The sequence below is a fragment of the Emydura macquarii genome, unplaced genomic scaffold (genome assembly GCF_026122565.2).
Source record: "Emydura macquarii macquarii isolate MOO-44397 ecotype Brisbane River unplaced genomic scaffold, CSIRO-AGI_Emac_v2 contig_67, whole genome shotgun sequence".
Taxonomy (NCBI): Eukaryota; Metazoa; Chordata; order Testudines; family Chelidae; genus Emydura; species Emydura macquarii.
Window position 1 is genome coordinate 7,114,757 of NW_027130204.1, and position 15,773 is coordinate 7,130,529.

Consider the following 15,773-nt stretch of genomic DNA (forward strand, 5'->3'; position numbering starts at 1 on the left):
TAGCAAAAACAACGAGAATCCTGTAGCACCTTAAAGACTAACAAATTTCTGCAGGCATAAGCTTTCATGGGCTGCAACCCACTTCGTCAGATGCATCTGCAAAGTGGGTTGCAGGCCATGAAAACTTATGCCTGCAGAAATTGGTTAGTCTTTAAGGTGCTACAGGACTCTCGTTGTCTTTGCAGGAGATGTAGTGTACTTAGATTTTCAGAAAGCCTTTGACAAGGTCCCTCACCAAAGGCTCTTAAGCAAAGTAATCAGTCATGGGATAAGAGGGAAGGTCCTCTCCCTCTTCAGGTTCAGTAATTGGCTAAAAGATAGGAAACAAAGGGAAGGAATAAATTATCAGTTTTACCTCTCTCCATTCTGAAATAGTGGTGTCCCCAAGGAGTCTGTAATGGGACCAGTGCTGTTCATATTAAAAAATGATCTGGAAAAAGGGGTAAACAATGAGGTGGCAAAATTTTGCAGAAGATACAAAATTACTCGATAGTTAAGTCCAAAGCAGATTGCGAAGAGCTGGGTGACAAAATGGCAGATTAAATTCAGTGTTGATAAATGCAAAGTAATGCACTTTGGAAAACATAATCCCAACTATTCATATAAAATGATGGGATCTAAATCAGCTGTTACCACTCAAGAAAGAAATCTTGGAGTCATTGTGGATGGTTCTCTGAAAACATCCACTCAATGTGCAGCAGCAGTCAAAAAAGCTAACAGAACATTGGGAATCATTAGGCAAGGGATAGATAATAAGACAGAAAACATATTGCCTCTTTATTAATCCATCGTAAGCCCACATCTTGAATACTGCGTGCAGATCTGGTTGCCCCATTCCAAAAAAGATGTATTGAAATTGGCAAAGGTACAGAAAAGGACTAAAATGATTAGGGGTATGGAAAAGCTGCCATATGATGAGAAATTTTTTCCAAGCTGATAAGTCCCAGTCTTATTAAGAGACGACTAAGGGGGGATATGACAAATGTCTATAAAAGCATGATTGGTGTGGAGAAAGTTAAATAAGGAAGTGTTGTTTTCTCATAACACAAGAACTAGGGGTCACCAAATGAAATTAATAGGCAGCAGGTTTAAAACGAACAAAAGGAAGTATTTCTTCACACAACACAGTCAACCTGTGGAACTCTTTGCCAGCAGATATTGTGGGCGATGCCAGTATTTTGAGATCCAACGGAAAAATTGGAAAAGAGGAAAGAATGTGCCGCAGCCTGATTTAAGAATCCAGATGCTCCCTTATCGTTGGGGAATGTGCGCCCCAACTGTGACAATGTTGGTGGATCCTGGATAGGTCTCATTAGTCACCTGCGAATCCACCAGTGATAATGGGCTATGATTTTATTGGAAGACAATCATCCACAAATTCCAAGGGATTGCTGACACTGCACGCTTGGCCATGGCACCTTTACGGCCCCTCCAGTTGCCCCTTAGCTGCCCTCTTTTGGGAGAAAAGTCAAGTGCCTTGGGAAGACATGGCGGACAGCTTCTTTTCTCTTCATCACTTCACTGTGGGGTAGAGCTTTTAGGAACCCCTTCTTCTGTTTGTTACATACGTGGGAATCTTGGTGGTAGAGTGGCTCAGGCATGTTCATGTCCTTTGATCAGCCTTTCCCACTTTGCCTGAGAGTGGGAGCAGAGCCCTCCCACTCCCAGAGCAATTGATGCACTGGGGTCCACGGGACTTGGGGCATATTCAAATACTACTTCAGGTAACTTTACAGCATTGAACTCATGAAGACTGATCCTTAAAAGGACACAGTCCGCTTGAAATGCACTCATTCAAACAGTTAGTTACAAGTAGTTTCAGGTACTCCCTCGCGTTGTCCAAGTTCCCATCACAATTGTTGTGGTTTTACAGTCACTTTCCTCTCTAAAAAATGTGACCCCTCCCCAGTAGGTGGTGTGAGACCTATGCAAACAGGAAAACTTAATACAGGAAAAGCAGCGAAAGAGACATGCTGTCAATTGCACAAAGTAAAATGGGGTGGGGGAGAATTTAACATTTTTTTGTTTGTTATAGGTGTGGCTTATAACAGTAGTAGGTGAAAAACAAGCAGAGAGAAGTGACTTTTTAGTTATTTGTAAGGTTGAGTCTGGATGGGTTCTTTACTGTAGAATCTTTATTAGTAAAGATACAAAATGTTTGTTATTTCTGTGCACAGCTATTCAGTTTCTAGTGAGGAAATACATGACTGTTACTCATATTCTAATTTTGGATTTGCCATCCTATTCTTCCAAGAACTGTCCTTGATCCGTGTCTAGAGAGTCAGCAACACTGGATCTTCATTTAAGTGGACCAGATGCCTCTGAAAACAATGGAGGATGACAACTTTAATTTGTGTCATATGATTGAGACATATCTGGTTTGCACAAATATAAGATTTAGCATGCTTTTTTATAATTACACCTGTTTGACCGGTGATAACTTCCTCCTGGGTATTAGTTCTTTCTATGCCTCTCTTGGAGGGAAAATACTTCTGTTAAATTTGATAAGACACTTGTATGAATCAAACCCTAAAATCTTTTTTAATGTTCCCATTGTTTCACATGTATTAATACAATAATGCTCCCAATGTTTGACATGTATTAATCCAATAATGCTTGCTAGAGAGAAAAATCAGGTGTAAAATTTAAAACATATTACGATCTTTATTCTACTTCCATTCTGTGTAGTTGAGCAGATGGTGTGATGTTACATTATATCCAGTGATCAGTTCCATTGATTGGCATGCTGTGTTAAATATATTTTGTCTTGTAAGGTCTAGCAGTATTACCATGTATCCCTTTTTCAAATGAGACTCTTTAGAACCCTTAACTGATCCTATTGTGTGTGGGTTTTTTTATTTTAAAAAGCAGAAATAGAATGTCAGATCCACGTGGGTGACCCTTTCTTTTCCATTTATGGTGAAAATTCCCCTTGGGTTCAATAGAAATTTGAACTTCTCTTCCATGCCAGTGTCTGGTTAATGGGAAAACTGGTCAGCTTGTTGTTTGAGTCTCACAGTTAACAGCTTTGGCCATGCCAACAGGAGACATTTTGGAAACTGGTGATTGACTTTTTGGGGAAAATATATAGTGGATGCAAAACAAGTGCATACAATACAACAAATTCCCAGAATCTTGCCTGTATTCTAATCTCATCATTACAATTTCATGGTGTGAAACATCCCATTAAGGAATTTTTACTTTCTCCTAAGAAAACTGCTTTTGAAATATCCTTTCATACAGTTCATATAATGCTTTGTCAACAGATGGACTATTGGCTTTGAATGTACATTCATAACTTATCCATAAGTCCCTTGATTATAGAGTGTGAAAACACAAAAGCTTTGTTTTCTTTTTCTTTTCAGTGGTGGTTCAGTTTATAATTTATATGCAGATGACGATGAAGAAACAGAGGCATCTCCTTCTGGCCAACAGATTATTGAGAACTCGATTACTATGAATAAAATGAAGCTGCTCAAGGCAAAGATGGAGAACATGAATCTCAGTAAAAAGGTGAGGTTGTGATCTCAATATCCCAACGATAAAATGACTCATGCCTTCGCAATGCAGGTCTTTCTAGCAAACTAATTAAATACATGCTGGTTGTACTCTTGGATAATGTAAAGATGAAGGGCATATATTTTTGGTATTCATTTTGTTAAGTGGCAGGCTGACATGCAAGTGGTCTTCCCATTACGCAAATAATAGTTTAATCTGGACCCACTGCCTCAGCATTCAAAGAATTCAGTGCTGTATCATGGAGTGTTTTACCTTCACTGCTTCACTAACATAAGGCTATTTAATACTTAACACTGCTGTTTTGTAGTACTACTATGGTGTTTATAAGTACAGTCAATAAGCAAATGGTGTTGTAGCCATGTCAGTCCCAGGATATGAGACACACAAGGTGGGTGAGAGAACATCTTTTATTGGACCAATTTCTGTTGGTGGATTGGACAAGTTTTTGAGCTACATATGGTGTGAAAACTTATCCCTTCCATGAACAGAAGTTGGTTTAATAAAAGATATTATCTTACCCCCTTGTCTTAATCAATAAGCAAAATAATTAATTCACCACTAAAAATATTAAGTGACACCGCTTTAAAGAAATATTCTAACTAGAAAAAGTATGAATAAGAGACTGATGCACTAAACTGGGACTCAGGATTTCTGAGTTCAGTTCCCACCTCTGCAATAGAATTTAAGTAGATCACTTTAGTCTCTGTGCCTCAATCCCCGGTCTGTAAAGCGGGGATGATAGTACTTCCTTTATCTTGTCTATTTAGGTTGTAAACTCTTCTCTGCAGAGACAGTCTCTTGATATGTGTATGTACAGCCTCAAGCACAATGGTGACCCAGTTTCAGTTGGGTTCTCTGAACTGAACACAAACACTACTGTGTACTGTAACACAAATAATGGTCTTTTTTTCCATTGAAATAGCCTAAGAAGACTGTCAAAGTAAAACCTCGTCCACCAATGGCTCCTCGACCATCTAGCGGTTCAGCAGCAGCTGCCCGTCACCGGTTTTTAAGAGTACTCCCCCACATTGGACAGTCCTGTCTACCTCCTCCTGGGAATTCATATCCCTCAGAGTCTTCCCAGAATGCACTTTCAGCTTTGGCTACTTTGGCCACTGCTGGTAGAACAATGCCATCCATTACTAATGACTTTCTTAAGGAAGATGACAACTGGGAAAACACGTCCCAGTCTCAGTCAGTTAATAGCATTCGACTACCACCAAAAATATCTCGTGTTGAACTAGAAAATGCAAAACTACCTACAAATAACTTCCTTCCCCTTGTCCCATCGCTGCCTACAAATTCAGAAAAAGCTTTAGAAAATGTGACATCTACAAATGAGGAAGATCCTGTCTTGTATTCTCATCTAACAAATGTAGAACTGTGTGCAACAGAAGAAAAGTTTCTACCTGAAACAGATGCTTTTGCTTTGTTAACAGAAGCAAACACTGCTGAACAGTATAGTGAGCTATATGGCATAGGGAAAGTAAACCCAGAGCTTGGATTGTCTGATGCGGATGAGGAGTCTCAGGCTGTAGAGCAGCATAGCAAACCCATTACAAAAATCCTGAGCGCTGCAACAATGGAGGCTGGGCTTCTCAACACTCGTGAACTAAGTCCTCAGAAGAACACACTCCTGTCTCCTCTTCGGTATTCAGCACAAATGGCACATCACAGTTCTCTGAAACCACAGACACAACCAAAATGCTTTGAGGTCGGTAACTTGAGACCTGCTGCCTCCCCAAACCTGCTTCGATCTTTGGAGATCCGCAATATAGCAGACTCCTCTTTTCCAAGGACTACTAGATTTCGTGGCGTGAAGGTAGACTCGCCTGGCAAAAGACCCGATATCATTTCAAAAATGGAGGCTAGGGACATCACGGAGGTGGCAAACAAGGCATCCAAAGAACCTGTGGGTTCTGTAAATAACTTAGAATTTCTAGCTTCGCTGGCTCGAAGCACAAGCAGGGAAAGTTTACAGAATTCCTGCGGGACGGGCAGGTTTCGGACTTCTGGTATTGTACTACCTACGAACCTCCAACGTTTTCAGGAAGAAAGCTTTAGGAAAGCCTCTCCCCCAGATGAAGCTGCTGAATACTTCCTAGTAAGTATGAATATTTCATGAACAGTTGGAATTTTCCTATCTTCTCTAGTAAAGACTGCCAAAAATGTGTATTTTTTTCAAGATGGGGGACTATAAATCTCATCTCCATCAATAGTTCAAAGCAGACTGTTTTTTAGATTTCTTTTGGCATCTTGATTGTGTATTTAGTTAATGGGCAATCTTCCTACAGATTTACAGTACTTTTAAAGTACTTTTGGTTCAGAATGTAAACTCCTTTACTACTTGTAACTGTGCTGGCAAAATACTGTTTGTATAGAAACATCATCTGGCTCCTCCTGCGATTCATTAATTGAGAGCCATTTTAAAGGCTACCATGTAACTGACACTATACATGGCTAACCACAGATTTTTAATATGCCGTACCACATTACTAATATACTGTATAAACTAAAGTATGGAAAGACTATTAAATAGCAGACATTTTAAACAAGATTTGTTCCATGTTAACTTTAATTTCAGATACAAAATACTTCTCATAGCTCTCTTCATACCTACATGAGCTTCAGATAAACTGATATGAAATTGTGTAATCTTTTATTTGTCTTCCATCTGCCAGTAATTCCGCTTAAAATATTCTTGTTTTTAGTCTGCCCATGGGCTTGGAATGAATGGAAATGTTGCAGCTACAGGGAAAAGAGTAGGTAAGTAATGTGAATTTGACAGTTAAGTCTCTTTCCAGTTATCAAACACACAAAGAGCAAGAATTTTGGCATAAATTTTGAAACGCCTTCTCTGCACTATATTTTTATAGAACGGTATTAAACCTGAATGTTTTGAATTGTGCTTCCATACATGGCTCTTATTCTGGCCTTAGGTAGAATTTGGGACCCAAGAGTATTCCTGGCTCTGTCACTGCCTGCTCGATGGCCTTGGGCAAGCCACTTCTCTCTCTCTGGTTCCATTTCCCCATCTGTAAAATGGGGATAATGACACTGCCCTTTTTAAAGCACTTTTCATCAGTATTTCTCAAAGTGCTGTATAAGAGCTAGGTGGTGGTGTATCTATCTTTTTAGCTGTATCGTTTTTGTTTGCTGAGCGCCCAAGAGTGTTCTGCACCATCCACATATATACACACATTCTGTGCACTGAAGAGTTTATATTGCAAAGGGGCTGATGCTGCAAACAATTGTTCACCTATTAAAGTCAATGGGATTGTGCTCACATCAGTGGAAGTTACTCCTGTGTGTGCTGGAGTGGGTCCTGACAGACCTACCAATAGGAACCATGGAGCAGGATGGGTTGGGGTTGAGGGTTACAAGTAAGGTCCTAAGTTTGGTTTATCATTAGAGCACACATCGCACTACTTGTGTTAGTGGGGAGCTGTGAAAGCACAATACCTACTGACAATCAAGCCACATGTTTAATGCCTAAATATGGATTTAGGTGCCTTACTTTGGGGATCCAAGTTTGAAAATGTTGATCTATATTTGTAATTTAATAAAACAATATCTTAACTGTTGCTACTATCTTGTTCATGTACGCTTTCTAATGCCTAGCTGCCATGTTTTCCTTGCCAATAATCACTTTTCTTAGGACAGGTCTACACTTAAAACGCTGCTGCGGCACCAACTATAGTGCTTCATTGAAGACACTACTACACCAATGGGAGAGCGTCTCCAGTCAGCATAGTTAATCCACCTCCACGAGAGACGGTAGCTATGTTGACAGGAGAAGCCCTGGTCTCGGCATAGCGCTGACTACATTGGGAGTTAGGTTGGTATAACTTGCTCAGGGGATTTTTCACACCACTGAGTGACATAGTTAAACCGATGTACACTTATAGTGTAGACCTGGCCTTAAGAAAATTTGCCTGTTGCTTTGTTTTATCCTACCTTTTGTTGCTTTAACATAACCTCTTACTATTGTTTTAAGATTTGTTTATTTTGTATTAAATGGTTGTCTACTTTCTACTTAACACTGCCGATAATTTTATATAATGTGTGTTTGCCTAAAGATAGTTTTAACATTAATAGCTTAGTTGATGCACACTTCATTTATAGTTAATACACTCTTAAGGCTTGTAAAAGAATTTCAAGTGAGCAGGACTAATTTCAATGCACGTTGTGTGTGATTCAGAACCTTTTACATGTGTGTACAGTATCTTACACGCATGTACAGTTGTATGTATTGTGGTAAAATGTTAGTGTTCAGAATAGTATTGTATCTTGCAAGTGTCTTGTATTTGGGTATCCAACAGTATTAGATGTTTTTTAAGGGGAGTATTTATCTCTGGATACGTTCTCATGAGTAACGTTCTTACTTTTGGTTCTAATTTGAATACCAGTATATTTTGATAATCCGAATGTTAAACAGTCATTGGTGTGTGATAAAACTCAGTTGTGTGTGAACAGATGTTTCTTTGAACAGTATGCTTAGTTCCATTGTTATAGAATAAGAACAGTGCACACCTGGCCTAGTTCAATGTATGTAAGTAGTTCTGGAATCTGAAACAAGTCTAGCTATTTGTTATGGACAGAGGTAGAAGGATACTGCTACCTACTGTTGCTTTGAGTAGTGATTGCTCCAATACATGGCCTGCTAAGACTTCACCAAATCTTTTGCCTCTGAACCTTTTTCCTTAACGAATCAGTATGTTGCAGACTAAGCTCTTTAGTGATTAATACCATTCTTTCTCACAGTCCTGGAAATAAGCTTCTTGGCTATATTTAACTCCTTACTCAAGAAAAGTATCAGTGTGTTCATTTTGCCTTCAAAATAGCTTTAATAGTTATTTTTGTGTTGGCTCAGTAAACTTAAGGGTTTTTTTGTCTTTTAAAAACTCTTAAACCTTTCTCAATAGCAGGTGGCTGGGAAGGCCCCTACTGGCTTCAAGCCTTGCATAGCTTTCTGGTGCAGGTAAGACATCCTAGGTAGTTAAGACTGCCGCTTGGGGTTGAAGAGAATATCTCTAGTTTTCCTAACTTTTAGACCCTACGCAGGTGAGCTCCGGCGCCCTCAGGCAATCCATACATGCAAGTCCAAGGAAGCTCACCCAAATAGCAGTGACTCTTGCTTGTTTGAGTTAAGAAATCAACTGAGCATGACTGACTCTTGTCCTCCTTTGCTTCACACCCTTCACAGTTGTCCTTTACAGTCTTTTCCTCCGCCTAGCATGACTTTGGAAAAAGTGATGAGCAGTAAGATCTTTGTATATAATTGTGAGGAATCAACTCAAAGATCTTGTTCCTCAAAAGGGAATCATGTGTCTTTCACAGTGACAACTGCTGATAACCTATGGGCAGAAATAGTTGAGGCAGTGGACACACTCGTCCTTCCACTGCTGGTGGCACTGTGGGTTAATCCAACGCTGCATTAATGCCCCGCTGTCTTCTTAGCTCCAATCTCCAGCCCAAGGGGGTGGTGTTATAATGGTACTCACCAGGGTCAAGGAAGCTGTTGCATATGTATTCCACTCCAAAAGTGAGTTACAGGGTGAGTATTTTGTATGACTTTGTAGTATTTTCTTCCCTTCTCCCCTGTGATCATGTAGAGCCAATAAGGGTAAGTGGGATATTAAGGTTTCTCCTCCATCTGGACTTATTACATGGCAGTATATTAATATTGTTGCCATTGCACTTGCACTGTCAAAGCTTGTTTGTTCTTTTCTGTGGCACCACTCTTGTTGCTGTTGTGTGCTAGAACAGTGTATTTGACTGGAAGAGCCTCACAAATACAAATAATCAGGTTTTCTTTAGTGGTGCGGAGTATATGGAAGACTTTGTACATATGGGTCGTATAACTTGGTGAGCACACTAGCTTCCTCTGTTGTTCTTGAAACATCCATCATATGAGCTATGTGTATTGTATTGTAACCTCCAGCTATTACTGGTTGCCAAGTCGCTTGACTTCTGGTATGTTTGTCTTTTTAACTCTGCAAACAATCTTGTTTGCAAACTGCCTGGTTGTATTTTAATAGGCTCTTACATAGTGTTCTCCTTCATCTGCTTTGAAGCATTTTGAGTGCTTCAAAGTGGCAGCATTTGAATAATCAGAGAAAATGCAATTGAATGTATTTGGAAGATCAGATCTAAGCAGTCTTATCAGAGACTGGCAGTGTCAAATTTATTACCAGGCATTTATTTTTCAAGCATTTGGGGCAAAGCATAGTAAACCAGATTTTCAGGAGGTGTAAACTAGCACCACTGTCTTAAATAGAGCTGATTTACATCAACAAAAGATCTAGCTTAGTGTAGGTTATGCCAGTGGTTTTCAGTCTCTAGTCCGTGGACCCCTGGGGGTCTGTATAATATGTCTAAGGGGGGCGGGGGGTTCATGAAAGGTGGTTGTTACCATAGAACAGTGGATTTCCAACTCTCTTAGATTTCCAAAAGGGTTTGCACCTCTAGTCAAAATTTTGTAGGGGTCCCCAAATGAGAAAAAGGTTGAAAACCCCTGCTTTATGCCAACCAACATCATGTCTTGCAAACAGTTCCAGACCTCTGAGAAGAAGAACGGCTGGTGTTGCACTGTGCAGAACCTTGTGAGATTGCACAAGAAGGTAGTTGCTAATGGTCTCCTGCGGTGTGTTGTACTGCAGACTTCATTCTTCAGTGGCTGATGTTACAGTCAATTTGTCAGTCAGGTCAATTGCCATGGAAAGAACAAAGCAGTAGAGTAAAACAGCAGTTCCCAAACTGCACTCTGCATATCACTGATGGTCCATGGAGGGCTGACTAGTCACATGGTGTTGGCTTCCCTTATTTCCAGCTGCTGTAGCACATTAAAGACAGTTAACAATGAGCTAAAACCTTCCCTGATGTTACAGCAATTGCTTACATGGAGAAGTAAGAGCAGCAAGGATATTATGTGATCGCAAATAGGAGAGCATGTGTCCATGAGGCTGTCTCTATGTTGAGGAATTATTTTGGGGGAAGTTCTCTAGCTCGTGTTATATAGGTCAGACTAGATGATCACCATGGTCCCTTCTGGCCTAAGGATCTATGAATCTGTATGGGCCACAGTAGGAATTAAAAAAAAAAAGACCACCCTGTTGTATAAACCCTTAATATTATGTACTGCTCTCAACACCATTCTCAAACTGGGCTAACTGAAGCCCCAGTAAGTGTCCGAAACAGAACCTGCTCCACAAAATGGAGCCCAGTAAATTGAGTATGGTTCTAGAGGATGAAACTGATAGTGTGGACTACTTAGGTCTAGAAAGACGTCTTCAATGCCAAGCAGCCATAGCTTCAATGGGACAAACTCAGCCTTGTGTGAGCTGGCACAGTTCCCACTGAATGACGGACTGCACTGGGAGATAGGACAGCTTAGGCTAGGGCTGAATTTGGTCCACTGTGTCAGTTAGTTACATCTGAAAAGGACTGGCTGTGGGAAACTAAGATGTGCTGTCTGTAAAGTACTTACGTACTGATGAGTTAGTTCATTGTGCTGTGAGCATCCAGATACTATGGTGATGGGTTAAGTAGAAATGCACTTATAATCCTCTGTGATAGGTTGGTATTTTCCTCTCCTGATTGCTAACCATCACCTGCCTCCATAGAATCGTACAGTAGGGGTGTGTGGACAAGATGACCAGTGAAAGTGTTCAAATCTCTCTGGTGACAGGGAAATTAGTATATTGTCATTTCATGTCCTCCAAAACTACGCTGCATGCTTTTCCTGTTCACTCACAATGTGCTTACAAAATATTAACTTAAAGTAGAGATCCACCTGTTACATTATGATATTTAAAGGGCAAACATGGATTTACCTGCTCCTGCATATGATATATACTAGGTACATCCTAATGGTCCATCGATTCCACTGGAAAGTCACAGTGGTCAAGGCACTCTTTCAGTCACAAAATAAAGACTGTGCGCCAGGGAGAGACACTTGGAGCTGCACTTCTTGGTTCTCCTCTTCATTAATATGAATTTAGACCAACTGCTTAACCTCTCTTGTATGTCCTCCACTTTCCTAAGATACTGTGAGGCTTAACTGATGCTTGTAAAACAGACTGGGAGCCCCACTTGAAGGGGTGCTATGTCAAGGCAAAGTATGTTCTCTGGCTATGGGACTAGTTGAATATCCTCTGTTGAAATACAAGCGTTCAACAGCAAATGTAACTCTAAAATCTGTTCACTATGTTTTACTTTTGAAAGCAGGTGAAGCAACCCATCTCCCACCTGTGAATGGTTCAATGCAAACAAAAAAGAAAACTACAAAGCACTGCTTTCTCTGTGGCAAGAAAACTGGATTGGCAACCAGCTATGAATGCAGGTAGGCTCAGTATATAACAAGCGGTTAAAAAGTGTGGCTGTGATCAGACAAAGGGTATGTTTATTCTGGAAGGTACAGTAAATCTAAAGTTTGGTAAACCACAAGGCACCAGGTGTTCAGAAAAAGTTAAGAATTGTTCATGACTTGCATTTTTCCTAAACTGTGAGAAATTAGGTTAAAATAGAGAATGCATATTCGTGTCTTGGCGTGCCCACTCTGTGCCTTTGCAATCATGAGGTCTGGGCTCACAGGAGATTTTGGCTTACTAGGTATAGCCAAGAGAGCACAATGGGAGGGAGAATACAGATGAGTGTGGGAAGAATTTGTCTAAGAATCCATCACCAGTGAGAGAAATTCGTGAAGAATACGCTGCTTCAGTTTGGCATTTCTGTATAACTCTGCCATTGACTTCAAGGTTCTATGCAGTGTTGTAGCTGTGTCAGTCCCAGTACATTAGAAAGAAAAGGTGGGTGAGGAAATATCTTTTATTGGGCCAACTTTTTTTGGAGAGAGAGACAAACTTTCAAGCTTACGCAGAGCTCTTCTTCGGGTTGCTTGAAAGCTTGTCTCTCTCACCAACAGAAGTTGGTCCAGTAAAAGATATTACCTCACCTATCTGGTCTCTCTGACTTCCAGGGTCACATTTGGCCCTGAGGTAAGCCAACACAACTAGTTTAACACACCTCTTTATTACTTTGTATTCAACAATTTACTGTTTTTAAATGTGTAAAGCAGCAGTCACCACTGAACACACTTCTATTTATCCTCTATTTTAATTAACTTTGTTTGACTTTATGAATCTAAAGTTGGGGAACGATAAACCCCTAAAGCTTAAAATGATAGTTGGGATCTCCTTGTTTTTTTTTGTTTGATCTAAACATACCAAGGAAAAAAGAAAAATGTGTTAAAATGCCTAGCAAATACATTTTACCATTAACCCTCAGGCAATTAGCCCATGTGCCAAAACAAGCAAATATATATGTTTAAGGTGGTGATGGTGCATTTCACACCCAAAAAAAGGCAAGGGGAGGGGGAGGAATTAGCAGAATAAAATGTCAAAAATTCAGTAGTAGAACTAATGATGGTTTCCGAGGCAAGTTCCTTATAATGTACAAATCAGAGGATGTGATGCAGGAGGTGCCAAAAGAATACTGGTGTAATCCAAATAATAAAAATAAGCTAATTTATCAATGAGCCATTATTTGACTGGGTTTCTCCTTTTTAGTTCCATTCCAAGTCAGAAAGATTGGAAGACACACAAATAAATAAGATAAATTAGCCACATCAGTAAAGATATGAATGTTTGTCTTTAGATAAAATTTTACCTTTTTTCATCTTGCATTCAATTGCTGTCTCTCAAATGAGGTTTCATATTAAACAGTTAAAGCATGCAGAGAATTTAAGAAAATGACAGTAAATCCAAATACATTTTCACTGGGTGTCGAAGGAAGAAGAACACTGGCATTTAGATCTTGAGTAATTTTCCCACGGTTTGATATCTCCCCCCCCCTCCCCCATTTGAGTTGTCCTGTATTAGGTCTTCTGAAAGCATTTTAGCTTTAGCTCCCTAATATAATGATAGCGTTCTTCATTGCAGCAGTTAGCTTGAGTTAAATTACTGCACTTGAGCTAGACTAATTTGAGTGAGAGGGGCCAAGCTTCAAAACTATCCTTGAGCTACACAGAGTGATTTGACTGGATGCTGCTGAGATGTAACTCAGGTTGTTGCTTCCCCACTGCATCAGTTGAGCTTCCACCCACCCCTGATAGGCTAGCTGCCTCATGCTGACTTCACTCAAGCTAGAGATTTATGTGTGTGAATGGGAGTCAAGTTAGGGTAATACTTATTACCCTAACTGCTGTGAAGACCCATCCTTAGTCCTCTTCCCCAAGCAGCAGGCTGCTGTGTGCCCTTTTTCCTTTTGTCATACTAGGAATTTTAGTTACAATCAAGCTGTCAAATTCTAAGGCAAAACCATTCCCTTTTCTTAACTTGTATCTGCTGCTGCTATCAAGGGAAAGGCAAATTTTGTTTAGTGCAGTGGAATTGTAGTCACGTGCCTTTATGTTCATCCTAGCCTGTAATGGAGTGATGTTTGTGTCTGGATTTTAAGGGGTAAATGGTTGGTTGGCCCTCCCCACAACCCTTGGCTAATGTAGTACCTGTCTAGTGATTTGGGTTTGCTGAAAGAAAGGGAAGCTGTTACAAAGCAGAAACCAGCACTGTTGGGCTGAGCCTGTGTCCTGACTTCAGAGAACATAGTGAAGCTGTGGGTTGGCTGAAGTCATTTGATAAGATGGTTGAATGCCTCTGAATTTCTCCTGTTTACATTCTGGGATGGTTCTGTATAGCTGGAATAATTGAAGTTAAGTGCCAGAACAATTCTGGGCACCCTTTCTGCCAGCGCATGCCCAAAGCAGTCTTTGCCTTGCCTCCCTGTGGAAAAGAGAGCTGCAGTGGTGACCCAGTAATGGGGGGGGAGGAGCAGTAACTCCCAAAAGGAAGGAAAGGACAAAGCAAAGGGCACCTGTGAGTGTCACAGAGAAACAGGCTCTTGGGAGGCAGGTCCTAATGTTTCATGTTCTTCCTTCTTCAGATGTGGAAATAACTTCTGTGCAACTCATCGCTATGCAGAGACTCACACCTGCACCTATGACTACAAGAGCGCAGGGCGGAGGTACTTGCAGGAGACCAATCCTGTCGTTAGTGCACCAAAGCTTCCCAAAATCTAACCATGGTTGTGCTGCATGTGGCCGTGCTGCCATGGCGGAATTGTATTACATTGAGAGAAGCAGTATTTGCTTCGACTGCATTTATTTTGCCCTGCTTCATATCTAAAGATTTGCCAAGTAACAAAAGCACATGAGGATGCATCTGATTGAAGAATAATGTGAACACTACTGTAGCTGACACCTTTATTCTTTAGTGAATCAAAAGTTTAAAAAGTAGTTTTTAAAAACTTACACTATGATTTAACTGTTCTTGCACGTCTTGTGTTAAGTGTTTTATATCTGAAAATGCTATTTCACTAGACAAGTCTTTAAAAGATGCACTTTACTAAGTTTCATATTTACTGTATAACCAGACTTGAGGGGGCGCAGTAATGAGGGTGTCATGTAATGTCTCTGTACTCTACCTTGTGTTTTGTCCATAGTGTGGTATCTTAAGTTATTTCACTAGGAAGTCTCCCCCTTACTTCAAACCACCTGTCTAGAGCTTCAACAAGTGTGGTACTTTCTGCACCTCTGTTCCGTTCAGATTGGCATTCGTATACCGTGTATCCATTCTGCAAATAACATATCATGGTAATCACACTATTTCTTAAAATACTACTCTTTATATGGCAGTTTTTTTAAATAGAGAATTTCCTCTTTGTTGCCATTAAATACAAGGAACAACTTATTTTAACTTTTTTTGTAATCCTAGATTTTTTAAGACTTCACAACTTGGTTTGTTAAGATGTTGAGTGCTGTTACCAGAAGAAATTCTAATAAATATTAAATTTTATTCTGGTTTGCATGCTCTTATCATAAGCTCAGTACTAACTTTTCATATTTTACAGGGTGCTGGCAGTGAAGGGAGGGTTTTCAGAAGCTTACAGCATTGCCCTAACTCTGCTGTCCTTGAAATCACTGGTAAAACTCCCATACACTTCAATGGGAACAACTAGGCCAGAACTGAGCGCGTCGAAAATCCCTCTAGCAAACAGGCCAGGCAAACCAAACACATCTGGGTGTTACCAAACATCAGCAGATATTTAGCACACAGGCCATATTGTTGGCAGCCTTTACCATCCTATGCCAACATCGCACCGGGCCGGTTTGGTGCTTGTATGGGAGACCTCCCAGGAACACCTAGGTGCAGCAGGAAGTGATATTAGACCACCACCTACTGAAACCATTTCTCCCT

General features: G+C 40.3%; 1 protein-coding gene across 2 annotated transcripts in view; it reads left to right on the top strand.

The window, feature by feature from the left end:
* The window catches only part of ZFAND4 (zinc finger AN1-type containing 4), a 34,342-nt gene extending 18,971 nt beyond the window's left edge, over nucleotides 1-15,371 (top strand). Inside the window, exons 6-10 of one of the 2 annotated variants that reach the window (XM_067539077.1) lie at nucleotides 3,366-3,513; nucleotides 4,442-5,623; nucleotides 6,231-6,285; nucleotides 11,746-11,863; nucleotides 14,461-15,371. In XM_067539077.1, the coding sequence (XP_067395178.1) occupies nucleotides 3,366-3,513; nucleotides 4,442-5,623; nucleotides 6,231-6,285; nucleotides 11,746-11,863; nucleotides 14,461-14,596 (1,639 nt within the window). In that variant the 3' untranslated portion in view covers nucleotides 14,597-15,371. The remainder of the gene's footprint in view (nucleotides 1-3,365; nucleotides 3,514-4,441; nucleotides 5,624-6,230; nucleotides 6,286-11,745; nucleotides 11,864-14,460) is intronic. The other variant, XM_067539086.1, reaches the window with a different exon arrangement.
* The last annotated feature ends 402 nt before the right edge of the window (nucleotides 15,372-15,773 follow it).